The 23,801-nt window shown below is 54.3% G+C and overlaps 1 protein-coding gene across 7 annotated transcripts in view; it reads left to right on the top strand.

Annotated features, from left to right (window-relative positions):
• Window positions 1-23,801, top strand: part of LOC116956793 (neuroligin-3-like) — a 188,587-nt gene that overhangs the window by 148,372 nt on the left and 16,414 nt on the right. For all 7 annotated transcript variants that reach the window (XM_076054714.1, XM_076054713.1, XM_076054712.1 and 4 more), the window contains 2 exons: window positions 17,599-17,726; window positions 18,338-18,634. In XM_076054714.1, coding sequence (XP_075910829.1) covers window positions 17,599-17,726; window positions 18,338-18,634 — 425 coding nt within the window. The remainder of the gene's footprint in view (window positions 1-17,598; window positions 17,727-18,337; window positions 18,635-23,801) is intronic.

Raw genomic sequence — 23,801 nt, 5'->3', positions numbered from 1 at the left:
TCTCTCTCGCTCTCTCTCTCTCTCTCTCCTTCTCTCTCATCTTTAGAGTGAAGTCTATCAACTTACTCTCACTTATTCATTTCTCACCCCTTCCCCTCCCCACCATGTCCTGCCATTTGTTAAACCCCAACATCCACCGCGACATCCACCACAACATCCACCGCATGTCTGTGACTGCGATAGCTCGATCCTCCCTGATTCTCGTGCCCTAAGGAGTCGGCACACATGCAACATTACAGGCCTCACCACCGCCTTGTACTATACACTACACTATACACTACACTATACACTACACTATACTATACACTACTATACACTACACTATACACTACACTATACACTATACTATACACTGCTATACACTACACTATACTATACACTACTATACACTACACTATACACTACTATACACTACACTATACACTACACTATACTATACACTACACTATACACTACACTATACACTACACTATACACTACACTATACTATACACTACTATACACTACACTATACACTACACTATACACTACACTATACTATACACTACTATACACTATACTATACACTACTATACACTACACTATACACTACCACACTGCACTGTACACTACTAGACACTGTACTATACACTACACTATACACTACACTATACACTACACTATACACTACACTGTACGCTGTCAAACTTCTGCTTTGAATTGTTCCAAAAACGCTCTTGTTTTTGCCACTGCTACCCCTCGATGCGCCTCTCTTCTTCGCTGCCGGGCGTCCGTCCGTGTGCCCCTTCTCTCTGTCTCCCGCGTGTCCTGCCACTTCTTAAACTTGCCCTTCGTCGCTCCACCACCACGCCTCCTTCCGTTTGCCTTTGCATTCCTTCTGCTCACTCCCGCTGTTACCGCCTGCTGATTTCAGTGTCCCGCTCGTCATTTGGACCTCACCGCGTTGTAAAGTTCTCCGTAGCTTGCCCTGCCGGGGGTGTTTTCTTCCTCGTTGTTTAGTCGCCGCCACCACTTCAGCGTTTGCCACAGTTCCTTAGCCTCGCAATTCCCCTTCCTCGCCTCGCCCCCGCCCCCCACTTCCACCACACCATCTGCCCCCCGGTAGTCGCAAACTCTCTCCAGGGATCGTTTGTTCAGTCCTCAGCTCCTTTCGGGCGCTTCCTCGCCAACCAAAAAAATCAAAATCTACCCGGCCCCTTCACCCTCTCCACTCCGGCGGGTCATCGGATGCCCCTCCTTTCTTCTGCGGGGTTAGGCATTGGGCCATTAGGAAGAACGCCCCTCTCTCTCTCTCTCTCACTCTCACTCACTCTCACTCACTCTCACTCACGCATTTCTACGGCTGCATCGAAATCATCCACGGTTCACTTTCATCATCCGTCCTTGCCTCTTCCCACACTCCACCGGCGAAGTCCGCGACCGTCCACCGCTGCTGCGCCCACCGGTACAGCCGCGGACGCCGTCCCGGTCTGAGCTTTCCCGAAATGCATCCTTTCCCCTGCTAGCTGACAGCCCGTCTTGCGGGGCATGGGCTTGAGCATCCACACGTGCGGTTCGGTAAGCGGTCCTTGACGATCGTCGGCCTCTCATCGGCCCGTCGGACCTCCTCCGCTGTCGTCTTCAATCTCCTCGCTCAGCGCAACTCCCCCCACCCCCCCCAAGCCCCCCATCTCGCCTTGCTGTGGGCTCCACGCTATGAGAGATTTGAATCCACGGCTCAATATATTTCGCTCCGATGGCCTCTCCACTTTGCCTCGCTTGTTCCGATGTTGCACGTCGGCCAACCTGATGCCCTCCTCCCGGACAGACCTTGGTGCCCTCTCCGCGTTGTTCGTCCATCCGCGACATGGGCAGACACCGTAGCTACCACCACCACCACACGCGCCCGCCCCCGCCCGCCCGCCCGCCCGGGTTCTGAACTCTCTAGGGCTGCGGTGCCGCTGGGTCCCCGAGATTTTTCGCCGACCTCCGCGCTCACTTGAGGGCTGCGGGAGACTGAGGGCCACTTCGCTTTGCAAGGGCTTTCCGCGTTTTAGGCTGCGGGTTTTTTACTTTTTTGTTTGCACGGCCGGTTGCCACCAGACGCCTCCTCGTTGCGTCCTGGCTTGGGAGAGGCGATTGCTGGCGGAGTTTTTGATTTTCTCCCCGTGTCTCGTCGTGTCTCTCGGGTCTAGATTTGAAGCTTTCATGACTGCAAGGATCCACGCTCTTTGGTTCTATTGGGTAAAGTCACGTAGGTAAAAAAATAAAATACCCAAAAAATCACGGCGTTTCGATCACGACACAAGTGGCCTTCATCAGGTGAAGGGACCAACGCTGTCCGGAGGGCAGCGTTGGAGTGAAAAATAAGTCAAGCGCAGGTCGCCTCCTTTAAGCTGTGAGTGGGTAAACAGAAAAAAAACGCCTTGGCAAAGGAATTAGCGTACAATGTAAAGCTGTGCAAGCTCGCCAATAGAATCAAAGATACATTAGCACCACCGTGAGAGTTTGGGATGCCACTGATTGAATGAACATACTGTGGCATTAAACAAGTCCAGCGCAGGTCGCTATCACAAGGCGTTTTTTCTGTTTACCCACTCACAGCTTAAATTAGGCGACCTGCGCTTGAATTTTTTCACTCCCACGCTGTCCTCCGGACAGGTTGGACCCTTCACCTGATGAAGGCCACTTGTGTTGTGGTCGAAACGTCGTGATTTTTTGGTATTTTATTTTTTACCTACGTGACTTTACCCAATAGAACCAAAGAGTGCGTCTCTCAGTGTTCTCGAATCCACGTGTTCATCTCTGTCTCTCAGTGTCACCATCATCACCATCACCATCACCATGGACTATCCACTGCTGGATGGAGATCACTGTGGTGGTGGTGGTGGTGATGATGGTGACGATGTCCCTACCCTGAGTGTGTTCTCTAGCCCACGTGTCCCCCCATCTCTCTCTCTCTGTCTCTCAGTGTCACCATCATCACCATCACCATGGACTATCCACTGCTGGATGGAGATCACTGTGGTGATGGTGGTGGTCATGGTGACGATGTCTCTACCCTGAGTGTGTTCTCTAGCCCACGTGTCCCCCCATCTCTCTTTGTCTCTCAGTGTCATCATCACCATCACCATGGACTATCCACTGCTGGATGGAGATCACTGTGGTGATGATGTTGGTGATGGTGACGATGTCTCTACCCTGAGTGTGTTCTCTAGCTCACGTGTCCCCCCATCTCTATCTCTGTCTCTCAGGGTCACCATCATCACCATCACCATCACCATGGAATATCCACTGCTGGATGGAGATCACTGTGATGGTGATGATGATGTCCCTACCCTGAGTGTGTTCTCTAGCCAACGTGTCCCCCATCTCTCTCTCTGTCTCTCAGTGTCATCATCATCACCATCACCATGGACTATCCACTGCTGGATGGAGATCACTGTGGGGGTGGTGATGATGGTGATGATGTCCCTACCCTGTGTGTGTTCTCTAGCCAACGTGTCCCCCATCTCTCTCTCTGTATCTCAGGGTCACCATCATCACCATCACCATGGACTATCCACTGCTGGATGGAGATCACTGTGGTGGTGATGGTGGTGATGGTGACGATGTCCCTACCCTGAGTGTGTTCTCTAGCCAACGTGTCCCCCATCTCTCTCTCTGTCTCTCAGGGTCACCATCATCACCATCACCATGGACTATCCACTGCTGGATGGAGATCACTGTGGTGGTGATGGTGGTGATGGTGACGATGTCTCAACCCTGAGTGTGTTCTCTAGCTCACGTGTCCCCCATCTCTCTCTGTCTCTCAGTGTCATTACCATCACCATCACCATGGACTATCCACTGCTGGATGGAGATCACTGTGGTGGTGGTGGTGGTGATGATGGTGACGATGTCCCTACCCTGAGTGTGTTCTCTAGCCCACGTGTCCCCCCATCTCTCTCTCTCTGTCTCTCAGTGTCACCATCATCACCATCACCATGGACTATCCACTGCTGGATGGAGATCACTGTGGTGATGGTGGTGGTCATGGTGACGATGTCTCTACCCTGAGTGTGTTCTCTAGCCCACGTGTCCCCCCATCTCTCTTTGTCTCTCAGTGTCATCATCACCATCACCATGGACTATCCACTGCTGGATGGAGATCACTGTGGTGATGATGTTGGTGATGGTGACGATGTCTCTACCCTGAGTGTGTTCTCTAGCTCACGTGTCCCCCCATCTCTATCTCTGTCTCTCAGGGTCACCATCATCACCATCACCATCACCATGGAATATCCACTGCTGGATGGAGATCACTGTGATGGTGATGATGATGTCCCTACCCTGAGTGTGTTCTCTAGCCAACGTGTCCCCCATCTCTCTCTCTGTCTCTCAGTGTCATCATCATCACCATCACCATGGACTATCCACTGCTGGATGGAGATCACTGTGGGGGTGGTGATGATGGTGATGATGTCCCTACCCTGTGTGTGTTCTCTAGCCAACGTGTCCCCCATCTCTCTCTCTGTATCTCAGGGTCACCATCATCACCATCACCATGGACTATCCACTGCTGGATGGAGATCACTGTGGTGGTGATGGTGGTGATGGTGACGATGTCCCTACCCTGAGTGTGTTCTCTAGCCAACGTGTCCCCCATCTCTCTCTCTGTCTCTCAGGGTCACCATCATCACCATCACCATGGACTATCCACTGCTGGATGGAGATCACTGTGGTGGTGATGGTGGTGATGGTGACGATGTCTCAACCCTGAGTGTGTTCTCTAGCTCACGTGTCCCCCATCTCTCTCTGTCTCTCAGTGTCATTACCATCACCATCACCATGGACTATCCACTGCTGGATGGAGATCACTGTGGTGATGATGTTGGTGATGGTGACGATATCTCTACCCTGAGTGTGTTCTCTAGCCCACGTGTCCCCCCATCTCTCTCTGTCTCTCAGTGTCATCATCATCACCATCACCATGGACTATCCACTGCTGGATGGAGATCACTGTGGTGGTGGTGGTGATGATGGTGTCTCTACCCTGAGTGTGTTCTCTAGCTCACGTGTCCCCCATCTCTCTCTCTCTGTCTCTCAGTGTCACCATCATCACCATCAACCATGGACTATCCACTGCTGGATGGAGATCACTGTGGTGGTGATGGTGACGATGTCTCTACCCTGAGTGTGTTCTCTAGCTCACGTGTCCCCCTCTCTCAGTGTCACCATCATCACCATCACCATGGACTATCCACTGCTGGATGGAGATCACTGTGGTGGTGATGGTGGTGATGGTGACGATGTCTCTACCCTGAGTGTGTTCTCTAGCCCACGTGTCCCCCCATCTCTCTCTCTCTCTGTCTCTCAGTGTCACCATCATCATCATCACCATGGACTATCCACTGCTGGATGGAGATCACTGTGGTGATGATGGTGATGATGGTGACGATGTCTCTACCCTGAGTGTGTTCCCTAGCCCACGTGTCCCCCTCTCAGTGTCACCATCATCATCATCACCATCATCACCATGGACTATCCACTGCTGGATGAGCATTCTTCGAGGAAGTAATCGAATTATTTTGGCTGATCATCGCTCATATCCCCCGCCCGTTGAGGATCGTCGCGTGTGCCGCTGGACGGGAGGTCGCGACAGGCGGCGGGGAACGCCAGCGTCATTGGGGGGGGGGGGCGGGGTGGTTTGGGGGGTTTCCAGCCTTCGGAATTCCATACGCGGTGACGTCACGAAGTGAATTGTCCCGGCTTTTGCAGTTGCGGGGTGGGAAGAGGGTGGGGGGGGGGAGGGTCCGTGGAGGGGGGGGGTAAGGGGGGGGGTTGTGGGGGGAGGGGAGGGGGGGTTGTGGGGGAGGGGGGTGGGAAACCGGGGGTGGGATTCGGGGATTCGTAATTTAAATCTTTTGTTGGTAATATTGTTTTACATTTTTTTTTCCCCCGCCGAGCAAATTGTTTTAATTTCACCTATCTAAAAACCTTAACCACCCCCTCCCCCCAACCACCACCACCACCACCACCCCCTTACCAAACACAATAACTTAGCAGCAGCAGCAGCGGTGAGTATAATTACCTCCATATACGTCTAACGTGTACACCTTTAGCGTGTTCTTGCATTTTGTGTTTTTGGCGAATTGACAACATCCCCGCCTCCCTCCCGTTCTCCCAACAAATATTGGAGCCGGAGTCGACGCCAACCTAAATATTAATTCCGAACTTCCACCCACCCCCACCCACCCCCCACTCCTTTCCCCCCCCAAATCTCCCCCCACCCCCTTCCTTCCTCCTCAACCTTCCAACCTCCCAAAACCCCCCCCCCCCCAAAAAAAAAAATCCACGAATTACAGAAAAGAAAAATAGCAAGCGACTTCAAAAAAAAAACATTAAGAATTTAAAAATAATAATAATATTAATAGACAGATAATTACGATTAACCAATCCTTTATTGAAGACTTATTGAACATGCACTGGGTGTCTGTTTGTTGGCACAATGAAGTTTGTCCGTCGGTTCGCCGCTACTGCCTGGTGTTGTCACACAAAGGAACGTCGCCAAAACACCGCGTGGACACAACGTGGAACACGACGGCCGGAGCCTTCTCCGCCACTTCGATGCTATTGAAGAGGCGAGGGCAGTATTGGAGAGCGGGGGGGTGGGAGCGAGGGGAGGTGGCAGCACCGCCGCCATCATCACCGCCACCACCAACCAACCACCACCTTGCATCATCAACACCACGACTCCCATCACGCAAATGCACGGCGGCTCATCTTGCCCGGCCAGCGCTTGCCCCCAGCGGGCCGGTTAGATGCCTATCGGGAGACCTTTGAGTTTGCCTGACCGTGACGGGCCACCCATCGAGACTCTGATCGCTAGACGACCAATCGACGTCCATCGGTCGACGATGATTGGCCGACTATGATGTTGATTCCATAGGTCTCACGCACACACACGCGCGCACACATGCACACACACGTGCACACAAACGCACACACATGCACACACATGCACACACAATGTAAGCACACACACACACACACAATCCCACGGTTCAAACCGCCACCCCCAGCACCACCCCACCCATCACAAGGGAACCGGAAGTGGGAGGGACAGGAAGTGATGCGTTCGCGTCAGGTGGGCGGAGGCTGTACGACACAGCAACGCATTTGCACTTCACTCCCGATTCGGCAAAGCCAAACCAACAACAACAACAACAACTCCACCACCATTCCAAACCGGAGCACCGCCACAGGGTTAGGGGTTCGGGGCCCCGGGTTGAACAACCCCCACAACGGTTAACACCACGACCACCACCCACCCACTCCGACCACTCCGACCCACGCCACCTAAACTGAACCTCACACCCACCCCCCCCCCCCCCAATAATTCATATCGTGAAGGAGGCTGTTGGGGGGGAGGGCGGTGGTGGGGGGGGGAGTGGAATCTCCGTCGCATGGATTTCCCCGGGCTTCAGTGGGATCCGACCGGATTTCTCGGCGATTTGCGGAATACGGGGAAACGAAGCGAAAACCCCGACGAAAAGCCACCCCCTGGGGTGTGCACGTTGTACTTTGTGTGACAACAGGCATGGCCACCGACCGGCGCTTTGTTGTGACCCGGATGCTGACCCCCCCCTCAAACCCCCCCCCTCCCCCAATGCCCCCCCCCTCCCCCACCCACCGATGAAGTAATGTCCTGACGATGTTCATGTTGCTCACGGGCAGGGGTCGGCAAAAAAAAAACCCCCACGGAAAAGAACGTGACAGAAAGCAGGCGTGTGCGGAAAAAAGGCCCACCGAAACAATTCGGCGATGATAGAACGCAAAGAGAACGAGCCGAGAGAAACACGGCCCATCGATATCTTTCAAGAGGACCGCCCACCACCCTACAGTGAATGCTCAGAGAATCGGGTGGCCTCTCAAAGGAATATTTTTTTTAAGCAAGCGGCTCGGTAGCCGAGGCACTTTCTAAATCGTCATCCACATCGACAAACTCGTTCCTTTATAACTGCTACCCGCTGTTCCCGTCCTTCCCGTCGCACATGCCGATTAGCCGCGGTTGACTACGCACGCTGGCAACGAAAGAAGTTCAACTTGTACGCGCGCGCAGTTTCAAATCTAAAGTTGAAAACGAATTTCTTTAGAACTCATAATAATAATTCACAATAAAGGTTTTTTTTGGGTTAGATCGCGTTATTTATAAATGTGTCGTAACCCTCCACCACCCGACACGGCCAATCAGCAAAAAAAAAGTGGCACGTTGACAAAAGACAAATAGTTCACTACTTTAGCCCACCGGTGTGTTGTTGAAGAGTGAATCTCTACAACATTTACAGTTTGAGTTGTACTGTGACGTTTTGCTGGTAATTACATCCAGCATCATCGGGCAATTCGCCAGAATGGTAAAGCCCTCGCTTGCTCCCGGTTTTATATAGAGCAGCAGGGTAACGTCATCATTTAACTCATATTAGGTGCAGTGATTAGAGGCGGAGGGGGGGGGGTATTGTAATTATATAATCGATTGGTAATCAGTCAATGGTTATGATTGGCAATGACTTGTAGATTAGTATTTAGTTGTAATGTGTGTTATTGTGATTATATGCCACGTTAGTAATCCGTTAATTAGCATGTCTTTCCCCTGTAAGGAATTGTAATATGTATTATTTAATAATACGCTTCCAAGCCGCACTAAGCCTGCAGCTGTCAGAGCGATTCAAAGTTATTACAATTTTTTTTTTTGCCGATTGGCCATGTCGGGTGGTGGAGGGTTACGACACATTCATAAATAACGCCATCTAACCCCAAAAAAACCTTTATTATGAATAACATTTGCCGCGAAAGCCTCCCGCTACGTGCTAAACTTCTCTTAGAACTGCTCGCTGTGTTTTTTTTTTGTGTCGCCCTCCCGTCCACGCCTTCCGCTTCGCCGTAAAAAACCGGCGTGAACGGAGTTCAACGTCGTGCCTGCTCGCACGCAAGGCCAACGTCATGAAGTGCCCCTGCCCCCGAAGAATCCGTCACGCCGTAGCTTTGCCGACCCCTGTCCGCGCGTGCCGCGGCGTGCGAGCGGACGAGTCGACGGCGTTTTTCGCGGCCTCGGTGTTTGTTTGTCGACGAGACCACCACGGTGTGCGGTTCGGGAGGATGGCTTTGGAGGCCTTCGAGCCCAGCGCCGCGGCGCCTGGATGGACTCGGGCTGACGGAGTCCGATTCGGCATATGAGAGTCTTGTGACGCTAGAGACTGACACACACAGAGAGAGAGAGAGACACAGACTCACACGGAGCCCGATTTGGAACGTGGGGATCTGTGGAACTAGAAATTCACAGAGAGAGAGAAACACAGACTCACACGGAGACTCGTGCTGAGACGTTTGGACTCGCACGGAGCCCGATTTGGAACGTGGGGATCTGTGGAACTAGATACTCACACAGAGAGAGAGACACAGAGACTCACACGGAGCCCGATTTGGAACGTGGGAATCTGTGGAACTAGATACTCACAGAGAGAGAGAGAGACACAGAGACTCACACGAGCCCAATTTGGAACGTGGGAATTTGTGGAACTAGATACTCACACAGAGAGAGACACAGACTCACACGGAGACTCGTGCTGAGACGTTTGGACTCGCACGGAGCCCGATTTGGAACGTGGGAATCTGTGGAACCAGAAATTCACACAGAGAGAGAGAGACACAGAGACTCACACGGAGCCCGATTTGGAACGTGGGGATCTGTGGAACTAGAAATTCACACAGAGAGAGAGACACACAGAGACTCACACGGAGCCCGATTTGGAACGTGGGAATCTGTGGAACTAGATACTCACAGAGAGAGAGAGAGACAGACTCACACGGAGAATCACACTGAGACATATGGACTCACACGGAGCCCGATTTGGAACGTGGGGATCTGTGGAACTAGAAATTCACACACAGAGAGAGAGAGACACAGAGACTCACACGGAGCCCGATTTGGAACGTGGGAATCTGTGGAACTAGAAATTCACAGAGAGAGAGAGACACAGAGACTCACACGGAGCCCGATTTGGAACGTGGGAATCTGTGGAACTAGATACTCACAGAGAGAGAGAGAGACACACAGACTCACACGGAGAATCACACTGAGACATATGGACTCACACGGAGCCCGATTTGGAACGTGGGGATCTGTGGAACTAGAAATTCACAGAGAGAGAGAGACACACAGAGAATCACACGGAGCCCGATTTGGAACGTGGGGATCTGTGGAACTAGAAATTCACAGAGAGAGAGAGACACAGAGACTCACACGGAGCCCGATTTGGAACGTGGAAATCTGTGGAACCAGAAATTCACACAGAGAGAGAGAGAGACACAGAGATTCACACGGAGCCCGATTTGGAACGTGGGAATCTTTGGAACTAGAAATTCACACAGAGAGAGAGAGAGACACAGAGACTCACACGGAACCCGATTTGGAACGTGGGAATCTGTGAAACTAGAAATTCACAGAGAGAGAGAGACACACACAGACTTACACGGAGCCAGATTTGGAACGTGGGAATCTGTGGAACTAGATACTCACACAGAGAGAGAGAGAGACACACAGAGACTCACACGGAGCCCGATTTGGAACGTGGGACGCTGTGGAACTAGAAATTCACACAGAGAGAGAGAGACACACACAGACTCACACGGAGCCCGATTTGGAACGTGGGAATCTGTGGAACTAGAAATTCACAGAGAGAGAGAGAGAGAGACACACAGACTCACACGGAGCCCGATTTGGAACGTGGGGATCTGTGGAACTAGAAATTCACAGAGAGAGAGAGACACACAGACTCACACGGAGCCCGATTTGGAACGTGGGAATCTGTGGAACTAGAAATTCACACAGAGAGAGAGAGAGACACAGAGACTCACACGGAGCCCGATTTGGAACGTGGGAATCTGTGGAACTAGAAATTCACACAGAGAGAGAGAGCGACACAGAGACTCACACGGAGCCCGATTTGGAACGTGGGAATCTGTGGAACTAGAAATTCACAGAGAGAGAGAGAGACACAGAGACTCACACGGAGCCCGATTTGGAACGTGGGGATCTGTGGAACTAGAAATTCACACAAAGAGAGAGAGACACAGAGACTCACACGGAGCCCGATTTGGAACGTGGGGATCTGTGGAACTAGAAATTCACACACACAGAGAGAGAGAGAGAAACAGAGACTCACACGGAGCCCGATTTGGAACGTGGGGATCTGTGGAACTAGAAATTCACACAGAGAGAGAGAGAGACACAGAGACTCACACGGAACCCGATTTGGAACGTGGGGATCTGTGGAACTAGAAATTCACAGAGAGAGAGAGACACAGAGACTCACACGGACCCCGATTTGGAACGTGGGAATCTGTGGAACTAGAAATTCACAGAGAGAGAGAGAGAGAGACAGAGACTCACACAGAGCCCGATTTGGAACGTGGGGATCTGTGGAACTAGAAATTCACAGAGAGAGAGACACACAGACTCACACGGAGACTCGTGCTGAGACGTTTGGACTCGCACGGAGCCCGATTTGGAACGTGGGGATCTGTGGAACTAGAAATTCACACAGAGAGAGAGAGAGACACAGAGACTCACACGGAGCCCGATTTGGAACGTGGGAATCTGTGGAACCAGAAATTCACAGAGAGAGAGAGAGAGAGACAGACTCACACGGAGAATCGCACTGAGACATATGGACTCACACGGAGCCCGATTTGGAACGTGGGGATCTGTGGAACTAGAAATTCACACAGAGAGAGAGAGACACACAGACTCACACGGAGCCCGATTTGGAACGTGGGGATCTGTAGAACTAGATACTCACAGAGAGAGAGAGAGACACACACAGAGACTCACACGGAGCCCGATTTGGAACGTGGGGATCTGTGGAACTAGAAATTCACAGAGAGAGAGACACACAGACTCACACGGAGACTCGTGCTGAGACGTTTGGACTCGCACGGAGCCCGATTTGGAACGTGGGGATCTGTGGAACTAGAAATTCACACAGAGAGAGAGAGACAGAGACTCACACGGAACCCGATTTGGAACGTGGGAATCTGTGGAACTAGAAATTCACACAGAGAGAGAGAGAGACACACAGAGACTCACACGGAGCCCGATTTGGAACGTGGGAATCTGTGGAACTAGAAATTCACAGAGAGAGAGAGAGACACAGAGACTCACACGGAGCCCGATTTGGAACGTGGGGATCTGTGGAACTAGAAATTCACAGAGAGAGAGACACACAGACTCACACGGAGACTCGTGCTGAGACGTTTGGACTCGCACGGAGCCCGATTTGGAACGTGGGGATCTGTGGAACTAGAAATTCACACAGAGAGTGAGAGAAAGACAGAGACTCACACGGAACCCGATTTGGAACGTGGGAATCTGTGGAACTAGATACTCACAGAGAGAGAGAGACAGACTAACACGGAGAATCGCACTGAGACATATGGACTCACACGGAGCCCGATTTGGAACGTGGGAATCTGTGTAACTAGAAATTCACTGAGAGAGAGAGGGAGAGACATAGACTCACACTGAGACATAGAGACTCACACTAGCACTGGCAATGATGGATATGGTGATAATGGTGAGATTGTGATGATGGAGGCGGTGATGATGATGGGGGTGGTGATGGAGGAGATAGTGGTAGATAAAATGGTTATGATGATCGTGATGGTCAGATGGTGATGATCGTGATGATGATGGAGATGGAGATAATGGAGGTGGTGATGATGAAAGAGAGTGGTAAAATAGATGGTTATGATGGTAATCGTGATGATGATGGAGATGGTGATGATCGTGATGATGATGATAATGGTGGTGATGATCCTGATGATGATCGTGATGATGTTGGATATGGTAATGATGGAGGTGGTGATGATGAAAGAGATAGTGGTAGAAGATATGGTTATGATTATGATCGTAATGATGATGATGATGATGGAGATGCTGATGATCGTGATGATGGTGATGATCTTGATGATTACGGTGATGATCGTGATGATGATGGAGGTGGTGATGATGAAAGAGATAGTGGTAGAAGAGATGGTTATGATGATGATCGTGATGATGATGGTTATGATGATGATCGTGATGATGATGGAGATGATGATGGAGGTGGTGATAATGAAAGAGCTAGTGGTAGAAGAGATGGTTATGATGATGATCGCGATGATGGAGCTGACGACGACGACGATGACATCAGCCGTAGCCATCATGGCGGCTCCCGATGTACCTAGTCCGCTCACGGCCTCCGGGTGCTGGTAGACCAAACTCAAACTCCCTACGCCTCGCCGCTCACCTCGCCGCTCACCTCGCCGATGGGGATGAACACCGGTCTAGGGACATCGTCTCTATGCGATGTCGTCGAGAATTGTGAAAAGTGAACAATGATTTGAAATGATGTCTCTCTGTTTCGCTCGGTTTCTCTGTCTCTTGTCTCTCTGTATCTCTGTCTCTTTCTCTCTGTCTCTTTGTCTCTCTGTGTACCTCTCTGCCTCTTTGTCTCTCTGTATCTCTCTGTCTCTCTGTGTATCTCTCTGCCTCTTTGTCTCTCTGTCTCTTTGTCAATCGGCCATTGGCAATTCGGGGTAGAGGCATCCTTAGTGGCCGTGTCAGAGACGACTGGACGTCTGTGAGCAAAAGAGCTTCATTGCTCATCGGATTTCTCCTGGAGTATAAACACCGCGATCCTGATGATTCATAATGGCCATGTCAAAGACACTGAGAGGCTGGGTTCGTGCCCTGGGTCTGGGTGTCTCTCTCTCTCTCTCAGTGGGTTCACGATGGCCGTGTCAGAGACACTGAGAGGCTGGGTTCGAGCCCTGGGTCTGGGTGTCTCTCTCTCAGTGGGTTCACGATGGCCGTGTCGGAGACACTGAGAGGCTGGGTTCGAGCCCTGGGTCTGGGTGTCTCTCTCTCAGTGGGTTCACGATGGCCGTGTCAGAGACACCGAGAGGCTGGGTTCGAGCCTCGGGTCTGGGTGTCTCTCTCTCAGTGGGTTCACGATGGCCGTGTCGGAGCGTGTCACAATGAGGCCATGAGTTCGAGTCCTGGCTCAGTGGCTGAACTCAGCCCATCATCATCATCATCAAGGTCACCATCGAGGTAGATAGAATTAGCAGCGCAAGTTCGTGACGAGGTCGTATTGTGGACGGTCTGGGTTCCCGCCATGGGACCGTGGAATTGAAACCGATAAGTAAGCGTCGAAGCGATACTCAAGATGCTGCTGGGCATGAGGTGGGGGGGGAGGGCCCACTCCTCGAAGCTCCGCCGCACAGATGGATTCATGACCCCCGCCTGCTGCACTGACGTCCATTGGCAAGCCCGCGACACCACGACGGGCTTTGGCGGTTTCACCCATCTCTGCGTGACCCATCAACCCTATTCAATTTGTGACGAAATGACCCTCGATTTGAAAATATTTTTTTATAATGAGACATCGAACATCACGGATCGCGAATTGGCCATCGATCAGCGGGGGATCAGAGGGAGACCACACGTGGTGGACCTGGCCCAAAAAGTTTTGTGCTAAACCCTCCACCGGCCAACAAACTGAACGTGTCACGTGGCGCTCCAAGCGACTGTCACCGCAAACGAGGGGCGAATCTCACGGGCGAACTCGGCAACGCTCTCTCGCCCACACGCTCACCCGCCAAACTCACCCGACAAACCACCCGCTCAACCATCAGCTCCAGCTCTTCTCCAGACCGTGTCACCCACTCACTCACCCGCTCATCCATCAGCTCCAGCTCTTCTCCAGCCCGTGTCACCCACTCACTGACCCACCCGCTCAACCATCAGTTCCATCTCTTTTCTAGCCCGTGTCACTCACTCACCCAGTCAGTCACCCATCAGCTCCATCTCTTCTCCAGCCCGTGTCACCCACTCACCCATCAGCTCCATCTCTTCTCCGGCCCGTGCCACTCACTGACCCACCCACTCACCCATCAGCTCCATCTCTTCTCCGGCCCGTGCCACTCACTGACCCACCCACTCACCCATCAGCTCCATCTCTTCTCTAGCCCGTGCCACTCACTCACCCAACAGCTCCATCTCTTCTACAGCCCGTGCCACCCACTCACCCACCCGCTCAACCATCAGCTCCATCTCTTCTCTAGCCCGTGCCACCCACTCACCCACCTACTCACCCAACAGCTCCATCTCTTCTCCAGCCCGTGCCACACACTCAACCACCCACTCACCCATCAGCTCCATCTCTTCTCTAGTCCGTGCCACCCACTCACCCACCCACTCACCCATCAGCTCCATCTCTTCTCCAGCCCGTGCCACTCACTCACCCAACAGCTCCATCTCTTCTACAGCCCGTGCCACCCACTCACCCACCCACTCACCCATCAACTCCATCTCTTCTCTAGCCCGTGCCACCCACTCACCCATCAGCTCCATCTCTTCTCTAGCCCATGTCACTCACTCACCCATCAGCTCCATCTCTTCTCCAGCCCGTGTCACCCACTCACTTACCCATCAGCTCCATCTCTTCTCCAGCCCGTGTCACCCACTCAACCATCCACTCACCCATCAGCTCCATCTCTTCTCCAACCCATGCCACCCACTCACCCACCCACTCACCCATCAGCTCCATCTCTTCTCCAGGCCGTGCCACCCACTCACCCATCATCTCCATCTCTTCTCCAGCCCGTGTCACCCACTCACCCATCAGTTCCATCTCTTCTCTAGCCCGTGTCACTCACTCAACCACCCACTCACCCATCAGCTCCATCTCTTCTCTAGTCCGTGCCACCCACTCACCCACCCACTCACCCATCAGCTCCATCTCTTCTCTAGCCCGTGCCACTCACTCACCCACCTACTCACCCAACAGCTCCATCTCTTCTCCAGCCCGTGCCACACACTCAACCACCCACTCACCCATCAGCTCCATCTCTTCTCTAGTCCGTGCCACCCACTCACCCACCCACTCACCCATCAGCTCCATCTCTTCTCCAGCCCGTGCCACTCACTCACCCAACAGCTCCATCTCTTCTACAGCCCGTGCCACCCACTCACCCACCCACTCACCCATCAACTCCATCTCTTCTCTAGCCCGTGCCACCCACTCACCCATCAGCTCCATCTCTTCTCTAGCCCATGTCACTCACTCACCCATCAGCTCCATCTCTTCTCCAGCCCGTGTCACCCACTCACTTACCCATCAGCTCCATCTCTTCTCCAGCCCGTGCCACCCACTCAACCACCCACTCACCCATCAGCTCCATCTCTTCTCTAGTCCGTGCCACCCACTCACCCACCCACTCACCCATCAGCTCCATCTCTTCTCCAGGCCGTGCCACCCACTCACCCATCAGCTCCATCTCTTCTCCAGGCCGTGCCACCCACTCACCCATCAGCTCCATCTCTTCTCAAGCCCGTGCCACCCACTCACCCACCCACTCACCCATCAGCTCCATCTCTTCTCCAGCACGTGCCACTCACTCACCCACCCACTCAACCCATCAGCTCCATCTCTTCTCCAGCCCGTGTCACTCACTCACCCACCCATCTCCAGCCCGTGTCATGCCCGTTTATCCCCCCGTCTGTGTGGGCCAAAAAAAAATCTGCCCTGGCGCGCAGTGGCTGGGCATGCGGGCTACGTGACCCAGCCAACGCAGCCTCCTCGCCTGCCGGAGGAGGGCATCAATCACTCACCTGCTCAATCAGACACCCCACTCACCCCGACCCATTCCGTCACTCACACGGTGAGCGAGAGAAGCAACTCTCACCGCCAGATGTTTAGCATCAGAATCAGTACCTCCACTGGGGGAATCCGAAGAGCTATGAAGCTCTTTTTTTCCAGTAGGGGCACGGGCTAAGGACACACATTGGCGTTCCACGCAGAGACCGCGAGAGGCATTCGGAATTTCCACGACACGCAAAAAAGACCTTGTCCAAGATTCCAAAAAAAAAACGAATGAAAAAAAATCGATTTTGGATCACTCGCCAATGATCGCAGTGATGATGGTGATGATGATGATGATGGTGGTGACGATGATGATGATGATGATTGTGACATACCTTTCAACCCATACGGCTTACCCCGTACCCTCGTACCCGAGTTTTCAGGTCCACACGGCGTAGCAGCCGTTTCAACGCGGGCAAAGACGTCCATTTGTTTGAGTCTCTCCCTCGTGATGTGGGAAGAACGTTTGAGATTTATAAGGGTGCACCACGGCGGCCGATCAACGAGCGTCTAAATTTGGTCCGTGATAAGGTACGGAACACTGATTAAGGGGGGAGGAGGAGGAGGAGGAGGAGGAGGGGGGGGGAGAGTTGACGGGCACGGGATGATGGGGCGGGTGGTGGCTGACTCAACCCGTGCCCCCCCCTGGACGCGAACTCATGCTCTCACTGCCTCGGAATGATGCCTGGGATGGTGGGGTGGGTCGGTGGGAAGAGAGAGAGAGAGGACGGGGAGTGGAGTGGAGGAGAGGGGAGGTGAGGTGATGTACTGAGTCTTGGGGGGGAGGGTGATGTACTGAGTCTGCAGTTGTTATCGTCCACCACCGCTCCCTCCCTGCCACCACCGCCACCGCCACCACCACCACCGCCACCGCCCGCCCGCCCGCCCGCAGGCCTCTTCCAGAGGGCCATCACGCAGAGCGGCACGGCCCTCTCCAGCTGGGCCATCAACTACGACCCACGGCTGTACGCCAGCGCACTGGCGTCTCGAGTCGGCTGCGGGACCCACACCGACACGCAGGTGGGGCGGGGGTTGGCGGGGCACGGCGAGATCGGCTTGGGCTGGGTTGCGGCCGGGGGTGACGGGGTTGGGGGGGGTAGGTCGAGCGGGCTGAGGCGGGCAGGGAGGTTCGGGCAGGTCCAGTGGACTGGGCAGGCCGGGCAGGTAGAGTACAGAGTGGGTAGGGTGTGGGGAGGTGGGTGGGGACACCTCCCTCACCCTTACCCCGTACCCTCTCACCACCCCCCCCGCACCCACTACTACCACCACTACCACCACCACTACCACCACCACCACTACTACCACCACCACTACCACCACTACTACCACCACCACTACCACCACTACTACCACCACCACTACCACCACCGCCACCACTACCACCACTACTACTACTACCACTACCACCACCACCACTACCACCACCACTACCACCACTACTACCACCACCACTACCACCACCGCCACCACTACCACCACCACCACTACCACCCCCCCACCCACCACTACCACCACCACCACTACCACCCCCCCACCCACCACTACCACCACCACCGCCACCACCGCCACCACCACCACCACCACCGCCATCACCGCCACTACCACCACCACCACCACCCCGTGTGCTCCAGGACATGGTGGAGTGTCTGCGTTCGAGGCCTGCTCGCGAGCTGGTGGAGCAGGACGTGCAGCCGGCTCGCTACCACATCGCCTTCGGCCCCGTCATCGACGGGGACGTCATCCCGGACGACCCGCAGATCCTCATGGAGCAGGGCGAGTTCCTCAACTACGACGTGATGATGGGCGTCACGCAGGGGGAGGGCTTCAAGTTCGTCGAGAGCATGGTGGACGGGGAGGACGGGGTGACCGCGAGCGACTTCGACTTCGCCGTCTCCAACTTCGTAGATAATCTCTACGGCTACCCCAAGGCGCGTCGCCTCGGCCGGCCGAGGCCCCCGTGCGCCTCCTCCACTCCCTTCTTACTCCTCCTCCACTCCCTCCATCCCTCCTCCCCTCCATCCCCTCCCTTCTTACTCCTCCTCCACTCCCTCCATCCCTCCCTCCCCTCCCTCCTCCTCCACTCCCTCCTCCTCCCTCCTCCTCCTCCCCTTCCTTCTTACTCCTCCTCCCTCCCCTCCCTCCCTCCCTTCCCTCCCTCCCCTCCCTCACCTCCTCTCCCTCCCCTCCCTCTCTCCCTCCTCCTCCCCTTCCTTCTAACTCCTCCTCCCTCCCCTCCCTCCCTCCTCCCCCTCCCTGCTCGGCTCCCTCCTCCGCTCCCTCCCTCCCCTCCTTCTTACTCCTCCTCCCCTCCCTCCATCCCTTCCTCCTCCCCTCCCTCCCTCCTCCCCTCCCTCCCCTCCCCTTTCTCCCTTCTCCTCTCCCTCCTCTCCCTCCCCTCCCTCCCTCCCCTCCCTCCCCTCCCTCCCCTCCCTCGCTCCCTCCCTCCCTCCTCCCCTTCCTCCCCTCCCTCAATCCCCTCCCTCCCTCCTCCTCTCCCTCCCCTCCCTCCCTCCCCTCCCTGCTCTACTTCCTCCTTCTCCCTTCACTCCTCCTACCCCCTCCTCCTTCGCTCCCTCCTCGCCCTGCACCTCCTCCCCCTCCCTCCCCTCCCTCCCTCCTCCTCCTCCTCCTCCCTCCCCTCCCCCCCTCCCCCACACGTGCGCTCCTCCCCCCACGCACACCAATACCACGGGAGTGGAAGAATGGCAGGCGCATCTTATAGATGACAAGTCGATGGTCAGAGGGCAGATCAGCTCCACGGTAGGTCCCTGGTGTCAAGGACATGGGCTCGCATCCGCTGTTCCGTCACTACGTAGTCCGGCAGATGTTCTTGCTTGGACCCGGCGTGCATCCACGATGTTGTGTGGATGCGCCGATGCCGGAACAGCGTGATGGTAACTGCAAGCCCATGGGCTGCACAAAAATCTGGTAGCCTCCTTACATTATCATTGAGCTGATTTGACTCATGCCTTCCGATTATTCCGGACCAGGTGTCTGCGTCATGACCAACTCGGGCATTGAAGTCACCCGACATGATGACTCTATCCCGAGGGGCCACTTTAGCCAGCACCTGTGACAGGAGGTCATAGAAGGCCTTGCCTGCATCCATCCACCGATGTCCATCTATGGTGGTGGCGTAAGCAACCACCACCACCACACTCTTTGGTTATTTCGCTAAAGTCACGCGGGTAGAAAATAAATCACGACGTTTCGGGCGCAACACAAGCGTCCATCATCAGGTCCACCGCCATTCCTCGCCTCTTGTTGATGGCCAGGTGAGCCCACGGTGGCCTGGGACTCACAGCTTCCCAACACCTCACCGCCACGCTCAACACACCACCAAGAGAAGTGCCACTTACCTTGCCGTTTGGTAGTTTCCTGCCCCAGGTGGAGAATTGTCCACCGCTCGTGATGACTTGGGGCCAGAACCGGTCCGGCAGATCTCCCCTCCACCCCCCCCCCCCACCCCCCTCCTGTATTCCCACAGTGATCCAGGCAGTCACCGAGCCCAGCTCCCGACAGAGGAGTGGCAGCCTCTCCTCCGCAGCGAGAATCCGAACGTTCCAACGTGGGCAATCGTCAGCGGTCTCCCGTTCCCGGATCTGCCAGATGGCGATATGAGTTGCCTGTCCCCCCGCTCTCTAGCACGGAATTATTCCTGGTCTTTCCAGCGTGGTGCTTGGTCGAAAAAAAGTTCGAGGTGGAGGGGGTTACCAGCCCCTCGCACGCACTGATCGATCTACATACACATTACCCCACTCACACTAACACGGCACGCACACACACAAAGATAAAGATCCCCCGTATAGCCTAAACAGACTGTAGGGGACAAGTGCTGTTAGCGAGCACCTATGAAGGCCGGAACGGTACACGAGGGGGTGGGTGTCTACCAGCACCACGCCCGACCGCCTTTGTCTCCCCAGTGGCGATGTTTACTACACACCGCACCAGGTACTCATTTGAGGCCGAGTCGACCTAGGGGAGGCCCGGGACCGGTTCAGATTATCGTCGCCGGTGTTGGCCGTGAGCGGGAATCGAACTCCGAGTCGCCGGGTTCATAGCGCAGCGTAGCGCTAACCGCTACACTATCGCTCCCCACACACACACACAGCCTGCAAAAAAGATCCCCCATATAGCCTTAACAGACTGTAGGGGCAAGTGCTGTTAGCGAGCACCTATGAAGGCCGGAACGGTACACGAGGGGGTGGGTGGCTACCAGCACCACGCCCGACCGCCTTTGTCTCCCCAGTGGCGATGTTTACTACACACCGCACCAGGTATATCATTTGAAGCTGAGTCGACCTAGGGGAGGCCCGGGACCGGTTCAGATTATCGTCACCGGTGTTGACCGTGAGCGGGAATCGAACTCCGAGTCGCCGGGTTCATAGCGCAGCGTAGCGCTAACCGCTACACTATCGCTCCCCATGCACACACACAGTGACACACACACACACAGCCTGCAACACAAGCGCTTAGCCTACACCACGGGACAGACGCGGTCGGTACCATGGGTCGGCTCGCCCGAGATAATTCTAGATTTGAAGCTTTCGTGACCGCAAGGATTCACACTCTTTGGTTTTGTATTTTGTTTTTTTTCCGGTAAAGTCGCGTAAGGTGAAATGAAATGTAAAATGAAAGCAAGCAACCTACGTTAAATCACGACATTTCGGAGGCAACACAAGCTTCCGTCTTCAGGTGGAACAGACAACAGCACAATCAGCTGCGTCAAGTGAGCAGCTTTGGGGCACACGAGATCATATACAGGTTAAGGGGGGGGGGGGAGCCAGGAAGGAACGTGGGTGGGAAAGTGGGGGGCTAAGTTCAGCCGCCTTTTGTAATTCTGCAGGGGGTTCTGGGGGAGGCGGTGATGGCGTGCCGCACCAGAGCGAATACGATCCTGGTAGAAACGCAAATGGCTGTATAATTATAAGCCAGCAAAAAAGTTTGACTTGGTTGACGGCATCTTTCCAAAGGTTGCTATCGCCTAAGATAGCCGGCAAGATAGTTGACCACCAGCTGTGTATCTACATGAGTGTCTCTCTCTACCTCTCCCGCTGTCTCCCCCCCCCATTCTCCCTCCGCCCTATTCTTCCTCCTACCTCCTCCCCCCCATCGCCACCAACCTCCATCACCACCGCAACGACCACGATCCAGCTCTGTCCATCACATTCACCACCACCTCAAACCACCATCACCTCGGTCAAACCCTCCGTGACAACCATCACCTCCATCCACCACCACCACCACGACTACCACCATTATCACACCCGTTAATTAATCCATCCACCACACAACTACTGCCACCATTACCACCACCACCTACATACATCCACCACAACAACAACCACCATCATTTCCATCCACCACCACGACGACTACCACCATCATCACACCCGTTAATCCATCCACCACACAACTACCGCCACCACCACAACAACCATCACCGTCCACCCATCCATCACATCCACCACCACAACAACAACCACCATCGCTATACATCCATCACAACAACCACCTTCACCACCACCTCCATCCACCATCCCCACCATCCACCACCACCACCACCAAGACTACCACCATCATCACACCCGTTAATTCATCCATCCACCACACCACTCCCACCACCACCACCACCTACATCCATCCACCACAACAACCACCACCACTACCACCACCACTACTGTCCATCCACCACCACAACAACCATCACCGTCCACCCAACCATCACATCCACCACCACAACAACAACCACCACCGCTATTCATCCATCACAACAACCAACACCACCGCCACCACCTTCATCCATCCACCACCACCAACCACCACTTCCATCCATCCATCCACCACCATCAACCACCACCGTCCATCCACCACTACCATCATCTTCATCCACCACCACCTTCATCCATCCACCACCGTCACCACCATCACCACCACCATCACCTTCATCCAACCACCACAACCACTACTGTCCATCCACCATCACCACCACCATCACCTTCATCCATCCACCACCACCATCACCACCACCTTCATCTATCCACCACACCATCAGCTTCATCCACCACCACCATCACCACCACCACCTTCATCCATCCACCACCACCATCACCACCACCATCACCTTCATCACATCCACCACGACCACCTTCATCACATCCACCACGACCACCTTCATCACATCCACCACCGCCACCTTCATCACATCCACCACGACCACCACCTTCATCACATCCACCACGACCACCTTCATCACATCCACCACGACCACCACCTTCATCACATCCACCACCACCACCACCTTCATCACATCCACCACAACCAACACCAACCACCTTCATCACTTCCACCACAACCAACACCAACACCTTCATCACATCCACCACAACCAACCACCTTCATCACATCCACCACGACCACCACCGCCGCCTTCATCACATCCACCACGACCAACCACCTTCATCACATCCACCACGACCACCACCGCCACCTTCATCACATCCACCACGACCACCTTCATCACATCCACCACGACCACCACCTTCATCACATCCACCACCGCCACCACCTTCATCACATCCACCACCACCACCTTCATCACACCACCACAACCAACACCAACCACCTTCATCACATCCACCACAACCAACACCACCGCCTTCATCACATCCACCACGACCACCTTCATCACATCCACCACCGCCACCTTCATCACATCCACCACGACCACCACCTTCATCACATCCACCACCACCACCACCACCTTCATCACATCCACCACAACCAACACCAACCACCTTCATCACTTCCACCACAACCAACACCAACCACCTTCATCACTTCCACCACAACCAACACCGCCGCCTTCATCACATCCACCACGACCACCTTCATCACATCCACCACGACCACCACCGCCGCCTTCATCACATCCACCACGACCACCTTCATCACATCCACCACCGCCACCTTCATCACATCCACCACGACCACCTTCATCACATCCACCACGACCACCTTCATCACATCCACCACAACAAACACCGCCACCTTCATCACATCCACCACGACCACCACCGCCGCCTTCATCACATC

Source organism: Petromyzon marinus, chromosome 67 (genome assembly GCF_048934315.1).
Source record: "Petromyzon marinus isolate PM22_M1 ecotype Great Lakes invasive population chromosome 67, UKy_Petmar_22M1.pri1.0, whole genome shotgun sequence".
Classification (NCBI taxonomy): Eukaryota; Metazoa; Chordata; class Hyperoartia; order Petromyzontiformes; family Petromyzontidae; genus Petromyzon; species Petromyzon marinus.
The sequence above is the reverse complement of the archived record's forward strand: the minus strand, read 5'-3'. Positions and strand labels throughout refer to the sequence as shown.